The sequence below is a fragment of the Mytilus edulis genome, chromosome 3 (genome assembly GCF_963676685.1).
Source record: "Mytilus edulis chromosome 3, xbMytEdul2.2, whole genome shotgun sequence".
NCBI lineage: Eukaryota > Metazoa > Mollusca > Bivalvia > Mytilida > Mytilidae > Mytilus > Mytilus edulis.
In genome coordinates this window covers 51,102,025-51,123,586 of record NC_092346.1, presented here as the reverse complement: position 1 = coordinate 51,123,586, position 21,562 = coordinate 51,102,025, and the positions used below count along the sequence as shown (strand labels likewise).

The 21,562-nt window shown below is 30.9% G+C and overlaps 1 protein-coding gene across 1 annotated transcript in view; it reads right to left on the bottom strand.

Annotated features, from left to right (window-relative positions):
- Nucleotides 1-7,840: 7,840 nt before the first annotated feature.
- Nucleotides 7,841-21,562, bottom strand: part of LOC139516747 (5-hydroxytryptamine receptor 2B-like) — a 30,346-nt gene continuing 16,624 nt past the window's right edge. The window contains exons 2-3 of the mRNA XM_071307031.1: nt 15,889-15,933; nt 7,841-9,459 (exon numbers count right to left, since the gene is read on the bottom strand). Of these exons, the coding sequence (XP_071163132.1) occupies nt 8,024-9,199 (1,176 nt within the window). The 5' untranslated portion in view covers nt 9,200-9,459; nt 15,889-15,933 and the 3' untranslated portion in view covers nt 7,841-8,023. The remainder of the gene's footprint in view (nt 9,460-15,888; nt 15,934-21,562) is intronic.

Here is a 21,562-nt window from a genome sequence, read left to right as displayed (position 1 = left end):
GTCTTCTTGACCTCGGAAGGTCTTTAACATCGTTTCTTGACTGATTTTTATTCTCAAAACGACTTCTAGTGGAATGGTGATGACCAACAATACGTGCAATTGTCACAGCGACATACCTGCTTCCCTCATGCTGATTATCTCCCATCTTGCTGCAGTTATGAGTTGTGGATGACCAATTACAAGGTCTCAATCACATAAATTTATAAACTTGGTTATTTTAAGTGTTGATAACAATGAGGATAAAAACAGCTGTTTTAGTGTTTACGAGTACAGTACCTGCATGTGCAGATAAAAACTGATAGAGTCGATATTTATTGATTAAACTCAGGTGATATTTGAATAATGTTTAATTAGTTCTATTTCAACAAATTATTTAACAAAAAAATTAAAAGTGTTTTTTTAATTTGAATTTCAATTTGGTGTTGCAATACTTTTTTTCCATGTGTATAGGTCAAAGTACGATCTTCAACTCGGAGTTTTGGCTCACACCGAACAGCAAGCTATAAAGGGCTCGAAAATGACTAGTGTGAAACCATTCAAATAGGAAAACCAATGGTCTAACCTATATAACAAACGAGAAACAGAAACATTTATGAAAAACATCAACAAACGACAACCACTGAACATCAGGTCCTGATTTTGGGCCTTAAATGATGTATTTAAGATATTTTCTTTTTTAGATAACGACAGATATTATCATTAACGCTACTAACCAGTTCAGTTGTATTGTGAATATTTAAAGAAAATATTGTATTACTTCAGATGGAGTTTTTGTTATATATTGTTCTTCTTTTTGGGGGTATTTATTTCAAAAAAGTATTTTGTTTTTATTGTAAACTGAAATACAGCAATTCAAACTAGATATATCGATATTTTTTGCTGATATTTAAATAGTCCAATTGTAAATATTCTGGCATACTCGGGAACAAAGTTAATAACAAAATAAATCAAAATTATGTAGATTCTACAAGGTTAGTTAATACCTGCCGAAAGACAAGGTAGTTAAAGTGCAACTGGAAAGAGGGTAGATCTGAAAAAGGACATTGTCAAGATAATTGTTTTTGGAACTGGTCAAGAACGGATCCCCAAGTGTCAAAAAGATTTTGCAAGGGTTACTATACAATCTGTGATCACGAATATCCGATAACAACAAGGCATCGGATTTAGCGTCTCAACAAGACATTTTGTTAAAACAGTCTGAAGCAGCAAATCAGACAACTCATCAGAATGTGTCTTATTTCCCTAAGGAAAAAGTTCCGGCAAAAATATTCTTTAAACCCTCTCACCCATGTGACACAATATTAATGCCTGGATGAGACGTACAAGTATTTTAGAACAACTGTTGATATAAAGTTACCGGCGGTGTTTTGATAGAAAATCATCTATTCAACAGTTCAATTTGTGTAGCAAAATGAAGCTGAAATCAAATGGATAATTCAAACAAGAACAAAACTACTCTACAGCACACTTAATTGGTGGATCAAATGTAATGGGAAATGTCATATGTGAAGTCGTTCTATTTTTTAACCTGTATTTTGATATTGCACCAAAAAGGAAGGATCGAAAATATCGATGCATAGGCGGGTTAACTGCACTCAGCAATATTTTTATTAACTGTTGAACAATTGAAGGTACCACCCTGAAAATATAAAAGTAAATAATATTTCCTTTTTTCTATTAGACTCCAAAGTAGGAGTATTTTTTTTTTACCAAATTTATCTTAATTTTGAAAGTTGATACTTATCTCCAATCTGATAAACTTTATTAAATTGATTTCTTGTTGGCCAAACATCCTTCATGTATATATGTTGAATTGGATTGCTTGAATTTCAGGATATGTACATCTATTTTTGATGAAAACACATTATCTAAAATTTAGCCAACGACCAATTCATATTTTAACATGATATTTTAATTTTGTGTAATTGGAAAAGTTAATTGTATTTCGTAAAATCGTTAGGGATTGAATACTTGAAATAGTAGGATTGAAGAGCTATTAATACTTAATAATTTCATCGTTTACATTTGATATCTTCCTACACAGTCTGAATTGAATAACCAGCAGCATTCAAGAATAATCCTTTGTTTTTATATCTTTAGTTTTATTATTGTCCATTAAATGTTGTGGTATTCAGATATATCGCTACAGGTTAATTCATTTAATTCTTAACATGGAGATACCCTTGGCGCACATTTGACATATTTATCTTATGAAATATTTTATGTAATTAGTTTTACTGATTACTGATACCGCATTTACAGTGTCATCTCGATAATAGCAATATAAGTGATTTTATAGATTCCGCTATACGGAATGAATGAATAAATGACCATATTTCTCGTGTACTAATGTTAGAAAGTTTTAGATAAGATACTTAAACTCGTAGCTTGATACTTTGGACTGTAACAAAAACAAAGAACTTCTGTTAATATGATCAAATCTTCATAAATAAACAGACGAAGTTCAATAGAAGTCAAATTAAGGTGGTACCTAACACTACAGGGAGATAACTCTGTAAAATCAGCTAAACGTTTTAATTACGTCGTGTTGTAAAGGTCTTCTCAATGATCAAAATTGGTGTTTGTCAAACTGCTATATAACCAGTGTAATTTTTCTGATAAAATGGTTGGTTCAAAATTTTTGAAATTTATATATTTTGGTTAAAGGGTCAAAGTAAATACTTTGTCAAAATTTTATGAAAATTAAACTAGCCAAATTAATTTTAGTGAAAGTGTTGGGTACCACCTTAACGAGTTGTTGGGTTAGAAGGTTAGTATTTGTGTGGGGTTAACTAGAATATCATAAAGCTATAGACCTTCACTTTTGCAGTAAAAGTATATTCAAAGTTCAACTTTGCTTGAGGTAGTTGGAACCTTAGTTTCTAGATAATACTTTCAAAATTTCTCTATACGGAGAATTTCAAAAAAGATTTTTACAAAACAGTAACTATTGGAGCCAACAGAGCATTAGTTATAGGCCATTCAAGGCATTATGGATAAATAAGTCATTATGAAATATAGAAAAAAAACATTTAACTAATAAAACCCTTTGATATCAACTGACCTAGACAATATTCATGCAATAATCCTGTTAAAGGTTGAAACTGTCTTTTAAAAACATATACGCTTGGCTAAGTGATGGCGTCACTAATCTTAAACTTATTTGACTATTGTAATGGGTCGAGTACAATTTTGTGGTTATGAGATAATATAATCAAAGAAATTTTTGCCGGAAGGGATAACCCGGATAATGAAGTCGTTATATTCTGGAGATCTAAGATGGCTATACATTAACGTGTAGGAGAGTCGACCACCGTGGGTTTGGCAAGCTTTGACTTCCTCTAGAAAAATAGAATCATTTAAATTAAATTATGGTTCTATAGACTTGGATCAGACCGTCAAGTAAGCTTGAGGTAATAATGACTTCAAAATCATCACACATATTTTGTTATGGGTACCACACGAAGACACAATGTGTCGGGAAAATAATCACTCTTTGACTGAAGCTAAAATTTACACTTTATGAAACTGCTTCGGTCATTTTTTTCTTCTTTAATTAATAAACAATAACTTAAGTAATATTAAAATTATTATTTAAATAAAATGAATGGTGATCACGGTTATAACAATTTGTTTTTCCTAATTTGAATTCCAGTTTCATGAATTTTATTTGCTATATTTTACAGTCAGATGTTTACCTTATGCACAAACATTCAATCTCACCTGTACACTGACACAGTTGTTAAATAAACACATACGAAGACTTTTGCATCTGCTGTAATAAAGCAAGTACAAATGACCAATAAAATGCCAAGTATGCATGTCAAAATACAGAGTGTACGTATATCAGATTCGTTTTTGGTTTGATCGTGTTGATGTGTATTCACTACCGCAAATGAACTATGTCTAATTTTTTGCATAAGTCTACGATGTCTGGAAAAAAAATCTTCTTTCTTATTTAAGTACATCAAAACTTCGGGAATCAAATAACAGATTGTTTTGTTTTTTAATTTGCATGCTTTTAAGTTAATCTCGTTTACTTACTTATGCTTATTATTTGATTTTAAATTTAAGCTTAAGCTAAACTTACGCTTAAACACGAACACTGTTGTTCTTTCGCTTTTTTTAAAGCCATTTAATTTGATGTTCGTGTTAATATGCCAAGTCTTTGCTATGTTGACTCATAATGAATCGAATAGTGAGTGTAACTCACAAAGGGTGATGTTGAACGAGTTGCAATGTGTATTCTTTAAATCCTGGATTTACGTTCACCAGATATGCTTTACCAACATATATAAAAGCCAATGGTGCATATGTAAATAAACACGTGGAGAGTCAGGAAAATGGAAATTGTTATATTATAGTTCGTTTATGTGTGTGTTACATTTTAGTGTTGTGTTTTGTTGTGTCGTAGTTCTTCTCTTATATTTGATGTGTTTCCCTCAGATTAAGTTTGTAACCCGGATTTTTTTTTTCTCAATCGATTTATGAATTTCGAACAGCGATATACTACTGTTACCTTAATATACGACCAACAGGTCCATAGTAAGTACAGCCAAATTTATATTGAAGGACAACTTTTCCTTGGGAGTTTATTCACTAGATTCTTAATAATTTCCTAAATTATTAACGAGATGAATAAAATTTCTACCATTAAACATTGTTTTGTATCAGTTTTTATCGAAATTTGAAGTATATAATTGAACCATAGAAATAATCGAGGTGAAAGTTAATTTGCGACGTCAAGTTATTTCAAAGACTTAGTTGTAAGAATAACGGTAATGCTTACGGTACAGCTACACTGCAACACTCGTTTCATAAAGTTGTCCCTTATACCGTTAACCATACGTTTTGTAGATATATCATAACTATAGATTTTAAAAATTCCACCCCTATCTCTGTCTTTTAACCAGTTTTCAATTCTGAAGTGCTTTGACAATTTTCCAGTTTGGTATTTATTGTACACTTTTGATAGTTTCCTTTAAATTTCTAAACATATTTTATTTAATTTATTCGAGGCAGGTAAGAGCTATATTTGGTTTTTCAAGCGCCTTTCTTTTGTTGTTTACGCATGCAGACATCTTGGTGCCTTTTGTTCTTTTGTACTGTGAGGTTGCTACATGTCATTGATGTAAATCCCACCTGTCGTATTTTGACCAAATTATCTCGGACTTTTACTGACGGAGGTTGGGTGCTTCCAATTTGATTTCGGTTCATTATTCTTATAACATGTATTTTGTTCCATGAATATCTTTCGTCACTTTAATTACAATAAAAATTGATACTGAAGTATAACTTAAACAAGAATACCAATAATAAAACTTAGATGTAAACAACTTATATTTGACTGATTTCCTTATAATCGAAAATACTCTGTCGAACGAGTTGTGAACAGCAGTATGCATAGGCAGCATAGTAATAATTTTGTGTCATATTGGGAACCGTCTGGAAGTGACTAGAATAAGAACAATGCAATTAACTTTGTCTCAGATTAATTATTACCCTTTGATTGGTGGCAAAACTGGAAGGAAGTCTATCATCTGTTCTGGACAAATACATTACAGATCATTGTATAATTATGTTTCGTTACAGTTTCTCACCCTGATGTAATTATATGTACAGAGCATAATTTTTGAGCTATCGAATAATTAGTGACCTACGTCAATAATGCCATAACCAAATTTCTTGTCTATAGAAAAGAAGGTGATAACAATTGTCATTTAGTACTACACTGACAGCAGTAATTATAAATTTATTTTCCAATATAAAAATGTCCTTTTTAAGAATAACTTTAACGTTTTGAAAGCTAACAGTATCATCTTGGTACCTTTCCTCCATTGCAACTGCACTTGATCAATTTTGATGGACCAAAATTATAGTACAACGAGACTTTACAAATGGCAAGTAGTTGGGTTTTTTTTTTAAATTGAAACATGATAGCACAGTGTGCAAAGTATCTGGGTACTATATTGATTCTTCATTGCCTATAAGCTATTACAAATTCTTGGTTTTACAGAGTGATAATATATCATTCTCAAAGACAGTTTACTATTTGGTTGTTTCTCTTAAACTGTTTTTAAACACCAACACATATTCTAACCATAATTGGTTGTCGTACTGAATAGACTAGGCACACATATGATGAGGAATGGCGGATAGTTATTTTTGACTAACATTCACTGCCACACATTTCATGCATATACATAAACAATACAATAGGTATGTTAAACTCGATTGGGATGAAAGGTGACAACCCCTTGAATATTTAACAAAGGGATTCATTTATGACAGAGAATGTACACGTGGCACTCACCTTTGAAATAAATATTAAATTAAACGATTCCGTTCCGAATGGACGTGGCGACGTTTTCACACACCCTCTTTTATGTGAGTTTTACTGCCGTAAAGGAGAACTCTCAAACTAGGTGGCCATATTTTGTATCCTGTGCACTTATTGGAGTTAATCGTTTTCAATTGGAATTGGTTTTGACCTATTTATTTCTGAATACATAAGTCGGCAGAATTGAATTTGAAAGTAATTGACGGGTACCAACACCTCACAAATTGGATAAATGGTTTAATTCAACAGTTAAACGATCCAATTAACAAATCAATGAAACTCAGTCACAATAATCTTTGTTATCTATGATTCCAATATTAGAATTATGATATTATGTAAGCATGCTCATAAGCTGTAATAGATTTACACAAAAGCATTTCCATAAATACAGATGTAATTGTCTATACTGAACTATTGCCGTGTATCTGTTTAGATTTAACAGATTTATAACCATCAGGTATTCGTTCATTAGCTTTCATTTGTAACATGTGTTTCAAATCACAATGAAAACCTTCCTAATTTTGAGAAAATAGGTTTCTAAAATCTGGTTTAGTTATGTTAAAGCCGCTTATTAATTGAAGTCAGTTCAAAAGGAAATTTTCAATACATCTTCGCGCCTTATTGAAATTCGACACACAAATTGCTTCCAAGAATTAAAGGTAGCAATGTTACCTGTTGAGAATTGAGCATATTTTGTTTTCTTTTCATAGGTATTGAAGCACATGACCATCAAAACTGGTTTCTGAACATGTTTAAGTTGTTTATTATCGTAAGGGAATCGATTTTTTTATCTGTAAAACAAAGCATGATAGTAAATAAAAATAAATGTCTACTGCATGCTTTGCCAGATGATTATAAAACTACAGCATACTAATAGTATTTACTTAAAAGTAGAAGGTATTTTGTTTTGTATAAATAAGCTTTTTTATCAGATTAATTTCTTTTTTGCAGTGCTATATTGGCTTTGTTTATTTCCTTTGATCAAAATCAATTTACCGACCTATTGAATTAACTTTAAAAGAAAATGCTGGTTATTCTAAGCGTTTTTTTTATTTGAATCAAAAATTAAAATGACCGATTTCTGATCTTCTGCAATCAAGGCATTAATCTAACTGATGAATCTGTAATAACACAGGATTTGAATACACATTCTTGATATAACTATATACATTACAATTTTTCTGGCTGTATAACAATTATTTTTTACAATATAGTGCGAAATGACCAAAGAGTAAAATATCTTTTATAAATATTTACATATTAACATATTTCCTGCATGTTAACATGCTATGCCCATCTTTCCGGATCACCTGACCAACCCCCAGTTTTGGGTGGTTTGTGTTGCTCTGTGTTTTGTATACTGTTGTTTATCCTATGTCCGGTTTTTTTTTGTTTTTTTTTTTTAAACTGATATTGTCATTTTGTTTTAGTTTGAATACCCCTTTGACATCTTTTATTTCTCGTTTTCAAGAGTATATGCTACTAAATGATGTCAGAATGTGACAGTATAAAATTTTAATTTTACCAAACAACAAAATGTATAACATATATCATTTAGCATGGATGTGTACATAAAATTATTTCACAGTTACATGTAAAACATTGCACCAGTTTCTAATTTACTGTATACTTGATCATATTTGATTGTCATTATTAAATATATATAAAAAATGAACAATAATCCTAATTCACCTTGAAGCATATTTTTCTTGTTTCTTTACGGAATGTATGATCGAAGAATCCATATATAAAGGGATTTACTACATTGTTTACAACATTCATTTCCCGGATAACGGACAATATTGTCAGATTGGTTTGTGAGATTTTTCCGAAGAATTTCGGGTCATGCAATGTTATAAACAACAAGATCAAACGAGGAGAGTACGATATAATGAAAGCAACACCAATGGCCATGAACATAATTGAGTAACGGTGTGAAAATGACATAGTTGATCGATTCTGGGTATCGCTTTCGGTACTGGAATTAATATTTGTTTGACTGTTATTCTGAGCACCTTGTGAGGAATTCTTTTGGGGTTTAAAACTTGTTTCTGTGTCTGATAAACTCACGTCTGGGTCCACGTTCAATAAATCAGATTGAGCACATACACTAACTTTATGTCTGCTAATAACATTATTGCAACTTTTTCTACGGTGCTTAGCTCTAAATTGTTTAAAAATTGTCCGTCCGATGCAGATATTTAAAATAGTTAAAGCCACCATTAAAATCAAAGAGCATGCAGATGCGAAAATTATGTATGCCAAAAATCCCTGGCCATAATGAGATTTAACATCCGTATCACATACATATCCAGTGACGTTGGTCTCTGGATTTATAACTTCTATTTCGTCATTGAATACTATTAATGGTGCAGAGACGGACACAGCAACGAATATACACACAATCAACGAAAATCTTTTACAAGTCAGCGTCATTTGTTGTCCAAAGGGACGACATACTTTCAAGTACCTTTGTATCGCTATCACTAACAGAAGGAAAATCGAAGCTATAGCAGTTACGTTTGTAGGAAACCACACAGCTTTACATAATACGCTTCCTTGAAACCGTACGGGGTTAAAGTTCATAGCCAACTCCAACGAAGATCTACATACACATGCTAATAGGTCAACAACTGCCAAAAAGGGAATGAAATATCTGTCATCCTTTTTCTTATTCATTCGAAAAGCATAAACAAGTACGACAACGGCGTTTCCAGATGTTCCGAGAATAAGATAAATTCCAAGAATAACATCATTTATTATATAATGCTGTATTAGTTCATTATTCCACTCAGATAATTTGTCATAAGTAGTCCTGTTCATTGTGTCTGAATCAAAGAATTTCAGCTCACTGTCCATCAAGGCATAGTTATTTTATCACATTTTTACTGTGTTAAATAGTTTTAAAAAGTGAAAAGATCCTGTATTGTAATTAATACCACATGTCGAATAATCTCGGTTTGTTGTCGTAACTTCTTCGATCCGGGAAATAATTTATTTTACCAACATTCAGTGTCTTCCCACGTTGAAATATTGTCACGGCTGAAACGAATCATAATGCCGTTTCTATTTTCGCTATTTAAAGGACTTTAAAACTTCCGTGCGTTGTGTTCTGTTATCTGAAATGAGAGTCATGTATTTATATTGTTTCGTATCAGTAAATTGTTCTATTCTATAACTTATTAATCCAGCTTAACAATAGAGAATAACTGATTGAGAGCTGATCAATGATTCAATAATTTACGAGAATTTTCTGTAGAAATGAAACAACAATATTGAATTGGAATAATTTCAACTCAATGTGTTCATCATCAGTAAATTAATAGCCGCAATTAGATTTTCAATCGCGACCAGAGTTGCACTTTCAGATGTAAAGCTATCGTAATGATGGTTAAACTCTCTTGTGTTTAACATTAACTTGTATAAAATGTAAACAGACCGTCATCTTCATCAACAAATGATAATTGAACATCGATACCTAACTGAATTGAAGCCAAGAAAGTCACACTCAAAACGCCGTTTGTAAAAGACAAGGAAACCGAACGTGTCATAACTTAACATTCAATTTGACTTATGCCTTGTGAGACTATAAATCATCTCGCAATATTTCTATTGCAGAATGGCGAACTCGGTTAATTACCTTATTCTAATTTGTTGCTTATGCCATGCAAACAAACGTTTCAGCGGCTATGTCAATTAAAAAATCGAAATGCCTTAGTACTTCCTTGTCGATTTTAATCGTAAGTACATAAATGATAGAATAGCATGGCGATTTGTCAACAAAGAACAATATTAATTGAATGGAATTAATTTTGATAGACAAGTTTCCTCCTTATCAAAATTGCATAGACAGGATGTTTTTTGTAAACACTTTAAAACAGAATGTATTGATTAGAAAAAATAAAATAATATAAAAATATCCATATCTCGACAAAAATATTAAAAGAATATTTTCGGTATTAGATGGATGAATGGCATATTGAATGCATATTCAGAACGAGAATATGTCAATGCGATATAATATAAACCCTGGTAAGTGGTAGACTGATATGCTGAGTCTTGTTTTGAACGTGCTATTCACAAGGTAGCAGGAACAACAGTCATATTCACTTTTTCTTCCTATAGTCCGTCAACATTTCTTTTCTGAGACAAACTTTAACCGTATCTCAAATGATATCGGATATGTTCCTTACGTCGTCACTACAATCCCCTTCCCTTTCCTGAATGTGACCTACCGAATTATACTATTTACCGGATTTGTTATCACATAAGCAACACGACGGGTGCCGCATGTGGAGCAGGATCTGCTTACCCTTCCGGAGCACCTGAGATCACCCCTAGTTTTTGGTGGGGTTCGTGTTGTTTATTCTTTAGTTTTCTATGTTGTGTCATGTGTACTATTGTTTTTCTGTTTGTCTTTTTCATTTTTAGCCATGGCGTTGTCAGTTTGTTTTAGATTTATGAGTTTGACTGTCCCTTTGGTATCTTTCGTCCCTCTTTTAACAATATTAAACCTGATGCCTTTTGTTATCTATTATTCATGTGTTTCTTTGCCTAATACGTTCTCCTATTTATTTGTATTGTAGTCCTGTATTATTGTGTTGTCATTTCAATGTTATATTTAACAATGCCATCAAAGTGCGAGGTTTGACATGGCACAAATCCAGGTTCAACCCACCATTTTTTTCTTTAAAATGTCCTGTACCAAGTCAGAAAAATGGCCATTGTTATATCATAGTTCGTTTCTTTGTGTGTAACATTTTTACGTTGTGTTTCCGTTGTGTCGTTTGTTTTCTCCTATATTTGAGTGAGAATTCACATTACTATAAGATGTGTCACTGTACTTTTCTATCCCAAATTCATGTATTTGGTTTTGATGTTATATTGGTTATTCTCATCGGATTTCGTCTAATGCTTAGTCCGTTGCTGTGTGTGTTACATTTTAATGTTGTGTCGTTGTTCTCCTCTAATATTTAATGCGTTTCCCTAAGTTTTAGTTTGTTATCCCGTTTTTGATTTTTGTCCACAGATTTATGAGTTTTGAACAGCGGTATACTACCGTTGCCTTTATTTAAAAATAAGATATCAGCATTATTTTCGCAAATGAGGTAGAAAATGGACGAAAAAATTTCCTTTCCTCAAATCTTAATGAGCTTGTTTTAACTAAGTCCAAAGTGACAAATCATGTCTGATTTGTAATTATTTACGCATAACACACTTTAATACATCAAATATCTCCTCAGTATCTATGAGAAGTAACGACAACACAGCCGAAACATGTCAACGTTCAGGACACATTCTTATCATATGGAACGTAACGAGGTGACATGGCTCGAAGACTCGAATGTTATCTGTAACTACTCGTTATGGAAATGTGTGAAATGTGCATCTTAATGACAGTTCAATATTTACATTTACTGAAAATCGTTTGTCTGATTTTACTGTGCATGTTTTATTTTAACTGTTCAATTAATGCATCAGTGTTCGTGAATTGACCCGGACATGCGACACGATTTTATAACTTAATGCAAACAAATAATAAGAATTACATAGTCTGGTTGCAGAACGAGTTCAGAGAGAAATATTTGTAAAAAAAAATTAAGGGATTGCAAAAAAAATCCTTCCCATCATGGGAACAAAACATTTAATTAAAACAATTTCCATTCGATACTTTGAAACGTATCACCAAAAACCATTACGACAAGCTCATGAGCAATATCAAAATCCAAATGCATTCACAATTTTTTTTTTAATGATATTGGGAAAAAATTTAGATGAATAAATGGCTTAAAAATAAAAAGAAGACATATCTCTTAGACGTCACTATATTTTATTTCGGTATTTTTGGTATAAAGACAAACCCTTGCAAAAAACTATGACAGCATACATTGTGGGAGTGATGCCCTGCCTTTTTTTGACGTTCCTTTAAAATGTAGAGTATGAAAGTGTTTGTTTAATTTGATAAGTGATGTCGGATTTTTCAATGATTCAACATATCAGTGTATCTAGATTGCCAGAATGATCAATATTATGGAAGTTATCAAGTAAAATGCAGTTACTCTATCTTTTGTTATAAATTTGACGTAACAACGAGATTGATACCATAAAAGTAGATATTATATATAATGGAATCGTACCAATAAATCGTAAATCATGTAATCTGCAATAAACGAGATTGAAATGCTTCCATAAATCATAATCACTAACAGAAGAAATTCCGACAGCTAACTATTAATGAAAATGGTAAAGAAGAAAGGCCTTTTTTTTGCTTTTTCCAATAAAATGGAAATTTCAAGATGACCGTACTTTTATATAGTTACTATATATTAAAAACGATGCCGTGTCGACTATAATTTATTTCATTAAAGTTGAATTTATACACATTCATTAAGATGACAGTACTTTATTGATATTCATTAAGTAGCTACTAAACTGTAGATTGTATGGTCCTTGTGTTATTTTTGGTTTAAATGTATTGATCTGCATTTAAACGATTCTTATGTGATGCATTACCATAACGTAACCATCAAAGATAACAAATACAATTGTTATCATTTAAATTGAAGCTTGAATATTGATATGTTTATGAACCTTTATATGTAGTAATTTCCCCCAAAAAAGCCTGAAAATTACTTCTCGTCATGTCTAGAGATTATGTTTATTGAAACGAAGAACACTTCTGACAAGTATATATTTCAAATCCTTTTAATATCATATTTTGTTTTTATAAATTGCTCATTGTACATGAGGTTTTAAAATTGTTAAACGATGATGACTGATGTACCCATATTTTGACTATTATATTTATTGTGTCTGTTTATTTAACGCATCAATGTAAAAATATCGGAAATTGATGAGACTGTCATTAAAGTGAGAGGGTTAGCGCTATAGAACCAGGTTTAATCCACCATTTTCTACATTTGAAAATGCCTGTACCAAGTCAGGAATATGACAGTTTTTGTCCATTCGTTTTTGATGCGTTTTGTTATTTGATTTTGCCATGTGATTATGGACTTTCCCAATTGATCTTCCTCTAAGTTCAGTATTTTTGTGATTTTACTTTTTTCTACTTGATTAATAGTTATAACAAAACAAGACTTCAAAGACGTAAACATGTCTAAATAAAAAATGAATGAGTGGTATAGAAACAAAATATATAAATGTAAAACGAATACAGAAAAAATATGTATTTATCGCTACCAGCCCCAGTTTATTTTTTTTAGCCGTGTTTTTGGTATATAACTGTCACTTCAAAGTTACATTTTCGATTTATGAGTTTGACTGTCCCTCTGGTATCTTTCGTCCCTTTTTTACAGTTTAAATGTGGGTTTGTTTGTTGTGCACTTGCTTTTAACCTAAAAACGACTATTACTAATATTATCAAACAGCTATTTTCGCAAAAAGACAAGTTAATGAAAAATAACCCTTGGTCATTTAACAGAGCAAACAGAATCAGCCACGGTCAACTTTGCACGAAGGAGTCCGAACCGTGGTTTAGTTGCAACTAAACTACTACTAAAAGAGTAGAAGGTACCCTGTCGCACGTAAGGAGGAAAATTATTAAATAAGAGAGATCACCTCTATTGTATATGAACCATACATTTTTGTATTTGAAGATCTTAAAAATGTGTTTTGTCATATAAAAATACATATAATTGGTTTTGTTTTTTATTATCAATATAGATTATCATAAATTTATTTTCTTGCGTTTCATATTGAAATAGATTTGATGAAATTTTAGGTTATTTCCCGTCCTGTCGTTTCCGAAAACGCAAGCTATAAAGTGATTCATGAATAATAATTTAAAATCAACTAATTGGATGTCTTAGGAAACATTTTCTAACTAAGGAGAAAAGCTTGCATTGAAAATTTCCGTTATTTTTAGTATTGGTTCGATTTTTTCAAGACATATCCCCATTAATAACTACAAATACCAAAAAAGAAAAACCAGTACTTAAAAAAACTAGTCATAATGGATTGAGGATGGTTCTAGGAAGATGTTTAGAAATACTTTATTTGATCAAACTTAACGTGTCCATTTTCTAGGACTTCTTATACACGACCATATAAATTACAATTTTTAAAAGCAGCCTAATATTTCAACCTGAAGAATGTTCTAAATAAAATATTGTACTAAACTAAAATATATGAGCCTTTGTTCTATAATTTATGAAAATGATAAAAAAAACACGGTGTCATCTAAAAGAAAAATGGTCTTGCTTGAGAGTAAATGAGAACTCCCACCATAACTCGAAATAAAAATCAACGTTATGTCTTCAATGATGTGGACAACATCCCTCTATCAACCCAAACGCTTTGATCTATTCATATCAAACTAAATGCCTTCACAGTATTTGGATATAAAGAGCAGAAAACACAAAAGTTATTCCTCGTCATCTATCAAATGAAGGATATTACATGTTTTGTTGCAAGGTTGAGACCATTTCACATTCAAAAATGTAGTCTTTGATTTTATATAGTAATTTCTCGCTTGAAACAGAGACAAAATATGTACATACCTTTTACCCTTTGTTGTATACTTATTCTATTTTAGTTTTGTCGAGTCCATTTAATTCTTGCATAAAAAATAACTTCAACTCTGCATTATGTAAATTGACTGCATTGACATTGGGATAATGTACCAAAAAGTCGCAGTACACTCAATAGTAAAAAAAAAAGAAAGCATTTACATAAATCTGTTTAATCACTATGATTAGACGTGCATCAAATAACAGAATTGACATGTCTGTATAACTATTCTTAATTAAATGATATATTCGAGGGCTGTTTTCTGCTCTTTGGTCGGGTTGTTTTCTCTTTGACACATTCCTTATTTCCGTTCTCAATTTTATATTCGAACCATGAATAATTAGTAATTATGAAGAAAAAACATAAAGTTCATCGAAAAGTAAACAGTGAGCTGTAGATTTAAACAATATTTGATACGTTCTTCAAATGTATATAACTGGTAAAAATCATTCTTGGCACATTGACGTGCTATCTTAAATTGTTTCATGATTATTATAATTGATTTTACTCTGACATATAAGAATTATATACTTTTAAATGTGAATTATATGATTTTCATGGAAACAAAGTGTAGACATCTTTTAACAGTTCAAATCAAATCAAATCAAATCATCCCTGCTGACAAAGACGAGAAGATTTTGTTTGATTTGTGAATCACATTTTAAAATAAAATGTTTGATAAAAGAATTAAGTATCGACGATTATCGTGGAAATCCAGCATATACTTTTACCACACTTAATATTGAGGAAATTCTGAACAATTATAGGTCTGTGTTTATATTAATGAATCAACAGTATTACTGAATGGATTTAAAATAAAATTGTCTTTGATTCTTTAATACCTTCTACCATTCTGCACATTGCGTCTTATTTTCTTTTTTAGTTATGTTTTAATAAAATTGAAATGCACCTTACAATTTGTATTCATTTTTTGAAAATTCAGGAATGATTTTTGTTTTTATTGAAACCAATTTCATAATAAAACAATAATAAATTAACAGGTTAAAATTATGACTTACCAGTATTATCTTATTGGCTACAGTAGGTAGAATTACGTTCACTCACTGAAAAAGAGTAATCTTAAATATTATTAACTAGTGTTGTCAACGGTTAACCGGTTCACCGGTTAACCGTTCGAACGACCGAATACCGAATACCAAAAACAGTTAACCGGACTTTTTTTTTAAATTTTTATAGATTTAATATAAATTTGTATTGAAGTCATTAGATATTTGTGTTTTCTCTAAAAATTGTCGTCATGGTAATTAATTTGACGGATCAATTGTCCAATACATTGATTGGTATTGTTAATCCAAAAATATAAAATTAATTACAACATGTCTCTCAGCTCGGGGCAATATCTTTAGGAAACATAATTAGTTTCATTTTTTTAACAGAAATTTTTAATCAGCAATACGGTTAAATTTTACGATTTAATTTACTTCATTATTTCATTTTTGATCTTATATTGTATAGACCTACATCTGAATGTGCAATCTCCGTCGTGCAAGTCTTTGTCATACTTTAAATAAATGTTAACCTAAAAACTGTTAAAAGCAAACCAACGTGAATGTAATTAATGTATATTTGATGGAACGAATATCAGGATTATTCAATTTTAATTGAAACACCTCACATTATTTTCTGAGACAACAAGACAAAATGAAAGAATCATCGGTTTCAGACATAATCAATTTTACGAGATCAAGACGTTTTTTTTTTATTTTTCAATTTGAAGTTAGTACACACGCCATAGTTGATACCGTGTATTTGATTAAAAACCAAAAGGCCAAACCTTCAATTCATCGTATAATAAAAACGCAAATGTATGACTTGACACTCATACCATATCTCCTTATATCAATGTGTAGGATACTAATTATCTGCTCTCTCGTTTTTCTTTGATTGCATATTACCAATGTACAAATTTACAACAACTTGATAACATTTATAACAAAATATGTAAACAGAAGAATAACAAAACTACTCAAAGTACAAGTCAAAATTAAAAGGAGAAAAATCAAAAGGTCAAACAATTGAAGCGAATTAAAAACAGCAGGCATTACCTTATAAAGTATATAAAAATGAACTTTACCTCGATATTTTATCTGTTAAATTTTGTTCCGAACTCAAAAGTTTGCTTAATCTTTGTTGTGACAATGAAACTGACTGATGAACCTCGCATTATTTATATGCTGGAAGTGAGAGTATGACGATCGTATATCAAAGTCAGGTGTTGATTAGTTCATGGTTGCTTTTATCGATATGACATACTTTGCTTAAATATGTTGTACTAGATCCAACTAAAGGATTCGCTGACCAATACAATACAATACAATTGAAAATATTCGTGACTGCTTTTCTGAAGGGACTTTGTAAAATCTCTCTCTCTACTACTAATACTAATACTATGACTATAACTACTACCACTGTTACCACTTCAAGTACTATTACTATTACAATACATAGACCTACTACAAACAATAATAATATAAAATTTCTGAAAAGGAAATAAATTTGTGAAAAAAGTGAACAAAATAGGTGTTTTTTATTATAAATTGGTAAGCACTAAGAAACAACTTTGATGTTTAAATTCGTTCACGCTACTGTAAGTGTTTGGTTTATAATTGGTTTCACGAAAATTATTCCTGTGGAGAAACAAAACCCATGACTCTTTTACCAAAATATGCAATTTTACAATATATTTTTCATATCCATGTCAAAATCCAAAATACAACCGAACCTTTTAACAGCCGTCATTTTCACAAAATGACTTTTTTGGCGTGCAAAGGCGCTCCAAATTGATAAGGTGCTTGCAAATTCCAAAACAATTAGCAAAATCGCAGTTTGCTGGAACTGGTTAAAAATTGAATGATAAAGAGAACAAAGAAAAAAATGAAGATGCAAAGAAAAAAAATTCAGTTCAGCAAAAATACGGTTTATTTAAAATAATAATTATTATTTTTTAATGAAATGAGATAAAACTGTATCACTGTGAAAAACAACCTCTTCTACTTTTGTCAATAGTGATGAATGCGAATACACTGGACATGACCTGAAACCAATAATTGTTCATATATATATATATATATATATATATCAATGTTACAATCACATCATTCAAATTCACATGGTTCCAGTAATTAGGTCAGTTAACATATTTGTCCATAGACAATCGAATGAACGAGTTCAAACAGTCATCGTACTTAAAAATATCGACATTCGTGTCAGAAAAATGCTGGATTAGAATACATTTGCTATTAGCAGAAGTTACTATTATCTGTAAACGTATAGTACAACGTTGATGATAAACGACAAGTGGTTTGCGATATGTTTGTTGATACTTAATAAAGGAACACTTGCTAATGATTGGAAGTAATATTATGTCAAAAGCTAATACTTTGACGTCAGTTTATTATCATGTTTATCAAAACGAATTATTATTGGAAAGGCTATTTCACAGTTTTGAAGGTACCTTGACCAAACTGTCAGCAAGGCAAGAAAAAAAGAAAGGACGAGAATAGTGGCATCCTATTATTCTAAACCGAAAACATGACTATATGTTTATTACAAATATATTGTTTGATAGTTTCAATTTAAAAACAAAACAAATATATTATTTGTTAGTCTCATTTTAAAAGATTCTTTATAGCTTGCTGTGCAGTATGGGTTTTGTGAATAATTACAGGCCAGACAGTGACCTAAAGTTATTAAGTTTTATAAAATTTTGGTCTCATTGAATTTTTTATCAAACATACAAAAAGAGAAAAATTTAAAATACTATTCACTTATCAGTAGTCAGATAAGTTAATGTTTGTCGAAAAAATGCTCAAAACATTGAATCTAATTTTACCTCATTGAAATCCGTATGCATGAGACCTTCAATTGACCTCAGGTGGATATGGTACCGCATGTGATAAGCAAATTTAGGTAATGGATCATCAGCTTTATATTTTAATTGGCCTTTTGTTTTTTAATGATTCGAGCGTCGCTGACCAGTCTTCGGCATACGACCCAGAAATATTCCTTCTTATACAGGTAAAACGATGAATACATAATTATTTTAAGATCTTTGCATGTAATTTAACAGACCTCGAAAAATTATCAATATACGATTGCACTTGCTTGGAGGTGTACTTGATTTATATCATTCTACATGAAAGGTCATACATCAACCGACATTCTTTTGAGGTAATCGCGATTGTAAATTTAGAAATTATTAGAAATTAATGCAGGCAAAGTCGACCTTTTATGAATTTTGCTATTATTTTTTTGTTGTTTAGTCATATTGCTCCTTCATTGCTTCCGTTCTGATACGTCCTTTATTTTCAATCATTTGAACGTTTCCGATGAAGTAAAACTCCGAAAACTGCCTCGGACGCATACGATTCATAAAGTTAATAGTGTGTGTGTGTGTGAGGGAGAGAGAGAGAGAGAGAGAGGTCTTCATTGAAGACAAATTAGCAAATATGCCTACCATTTATCATTCCCTTTTCAAGCGAGTGCATTACGAGTACAAATAACCAAATAAAAACACCCCTTCTTCGTGAAATGTGATAAAATCTTAAATTGCTTTTATTAAAGATTATAGGAAATTACTTAAGATTTTACAATAAAAACATGTTTCGGTGCAAAATGTAGGTTTGACGACAGTTTTATAACCTAATCATATATCAATACACGGACGTTGCATGAAATGTGTTTCCTAATTAGGATGCAAGTTTAGTAACTTGAACTACATTCTGCATCCATTTGTCGTCAAAATGAGACACAATAAACATTAGTTCTTCCTTTCACTCTTGTGTTATAATTCATTTTGACAGTACGAATCATGATTTGCAGATGCACTTAAAGAAAATGGAAGTTGTCTTATAGGGCGAAGAGGTCCATCAAGGAAATTAAAATATTTCTAAAATATTAAAGAAGAAAAATCTCAAATGCACGAGGAGAACACTTTCAATAATAAATAAAAGTGAAATTGAAATAATTGAGAAAACATGTAAAGCGTAGGACGGAAAGTCATGTAGATACATTTAATTTAAAGCAATGCGTTAATACCTTTCCATATCTGTCGAAAGCATACTTCCTGTTGCCATAAAGGTTTCGTTAAACACCAATTTAATGAACTTTTGTCACCTTTTGTTAAAAATATTGTGAAAAAACGAAAACAGTGGAAAGATTGTACCAATACTTATGACGTCAACAGTACACATGAGAAACATGTTTGTTAATTAATACTTTTAAAATCCATAGAATACGAGTGATATGTAACTCAACAAACATATGAACCTACAAAGCGTATCATTTGGTTCCCTTTTTCTCTCCACAGATTTTTGGAGAGGGAGACAGACTGACTGATAGTCAGAACAAAATAATAAGTTGTTTTTTACATTAATTATGCATATTTATTCTTATGCCCAAAAAGGAACTTAAACTGTACATATAAACCGTTTAAATCAGTTACGGAGAAATTAGACAAAGTAGTTTTTGTACACTGGTAGCTTTTAACTGTTTGATTATTAAAGACATATTGTTATATTTATAACAAATTTAAAGAACATCGAAAAATTTACAGTCATCATTGTGCATAGATAAACAGTCATCAATATGCATAAATGTACACTTCATATTTATTGAAAGGTAATTATGTCTTGACTCATTAGTATTGTGAAAAAAATACTCCTTTTGTATAACAAGAGTTATCGTTTGTATTTTATTAATCAAGGAGCCAATACACCGGTACTGGTGCTGAAAATACTGATATTATTATACGTGAAAAGTATTTAAGGGATGACTTTGCAAACTTGAATGACGTCAACTGTTCGACCAAGATACATGTATATAAACTGATTTTTAGAAATAAACATTGTACGAATTGTATTTACCTAACCTGGACGAACAATGTCTAATTCGAATTATTTGGTTCCCCTTTCAAAAAATCCCCGCAAAATTTAATCAAAGAAAATAATTATCTTTGCTGTATTCAGTTTAAATTGTCTTTACTGTGTTGTGTCTAATGTTGTTTGTCTGTTTGTCTTTTCTTTTTTAGACAAGGCACTGTCAGTTTATTTTCAAATCGTGTGTATGAAAATATCCGATAGAATTTCGTTTACTTATTCACTAGGGCACTAGCTACGAGAAACGTTAAAAATAGAATATGCTTTCGTTTTGTTCAATCAATAATAAAAATGATATAATGAAATAATAATTCGTCTTCAGAACCCAATTTGGTTCATTTTGTCAAAATATCTAAAGAAATATCGCTGATGAATTATTCATTTGCAAGTGAAAAACTCTACTTAATTAAATCCGTATTTACTTGAGCTCCAATTTAACTCATTAGCTTGAGATTGGTTAATCATGCATTAGTCGTGTCCATCAATTAAAAGGAAAAGAATGTCAAAATTCTAAGTGAAATAAAGGTGAAAAATTTAGTTGACTGATTCGATCCACCAAAAACCAAACATACCTATTAAAATCCATTTGCACGAGGACACAATCTATCTATTTTTATGTTTATGTTTATATTGGGTTATTTGAACATCGGCAATATTCGGAGGTCATATCAACAGTTCATTAGATGGCGTTTGGACTAAAATACACACGATACATATTATCGAGTACATGCTTACAGACTTATTGTAATTTGGATATACGTTTTAGTATGTTATAAATCATATTTGAGAATCTGTG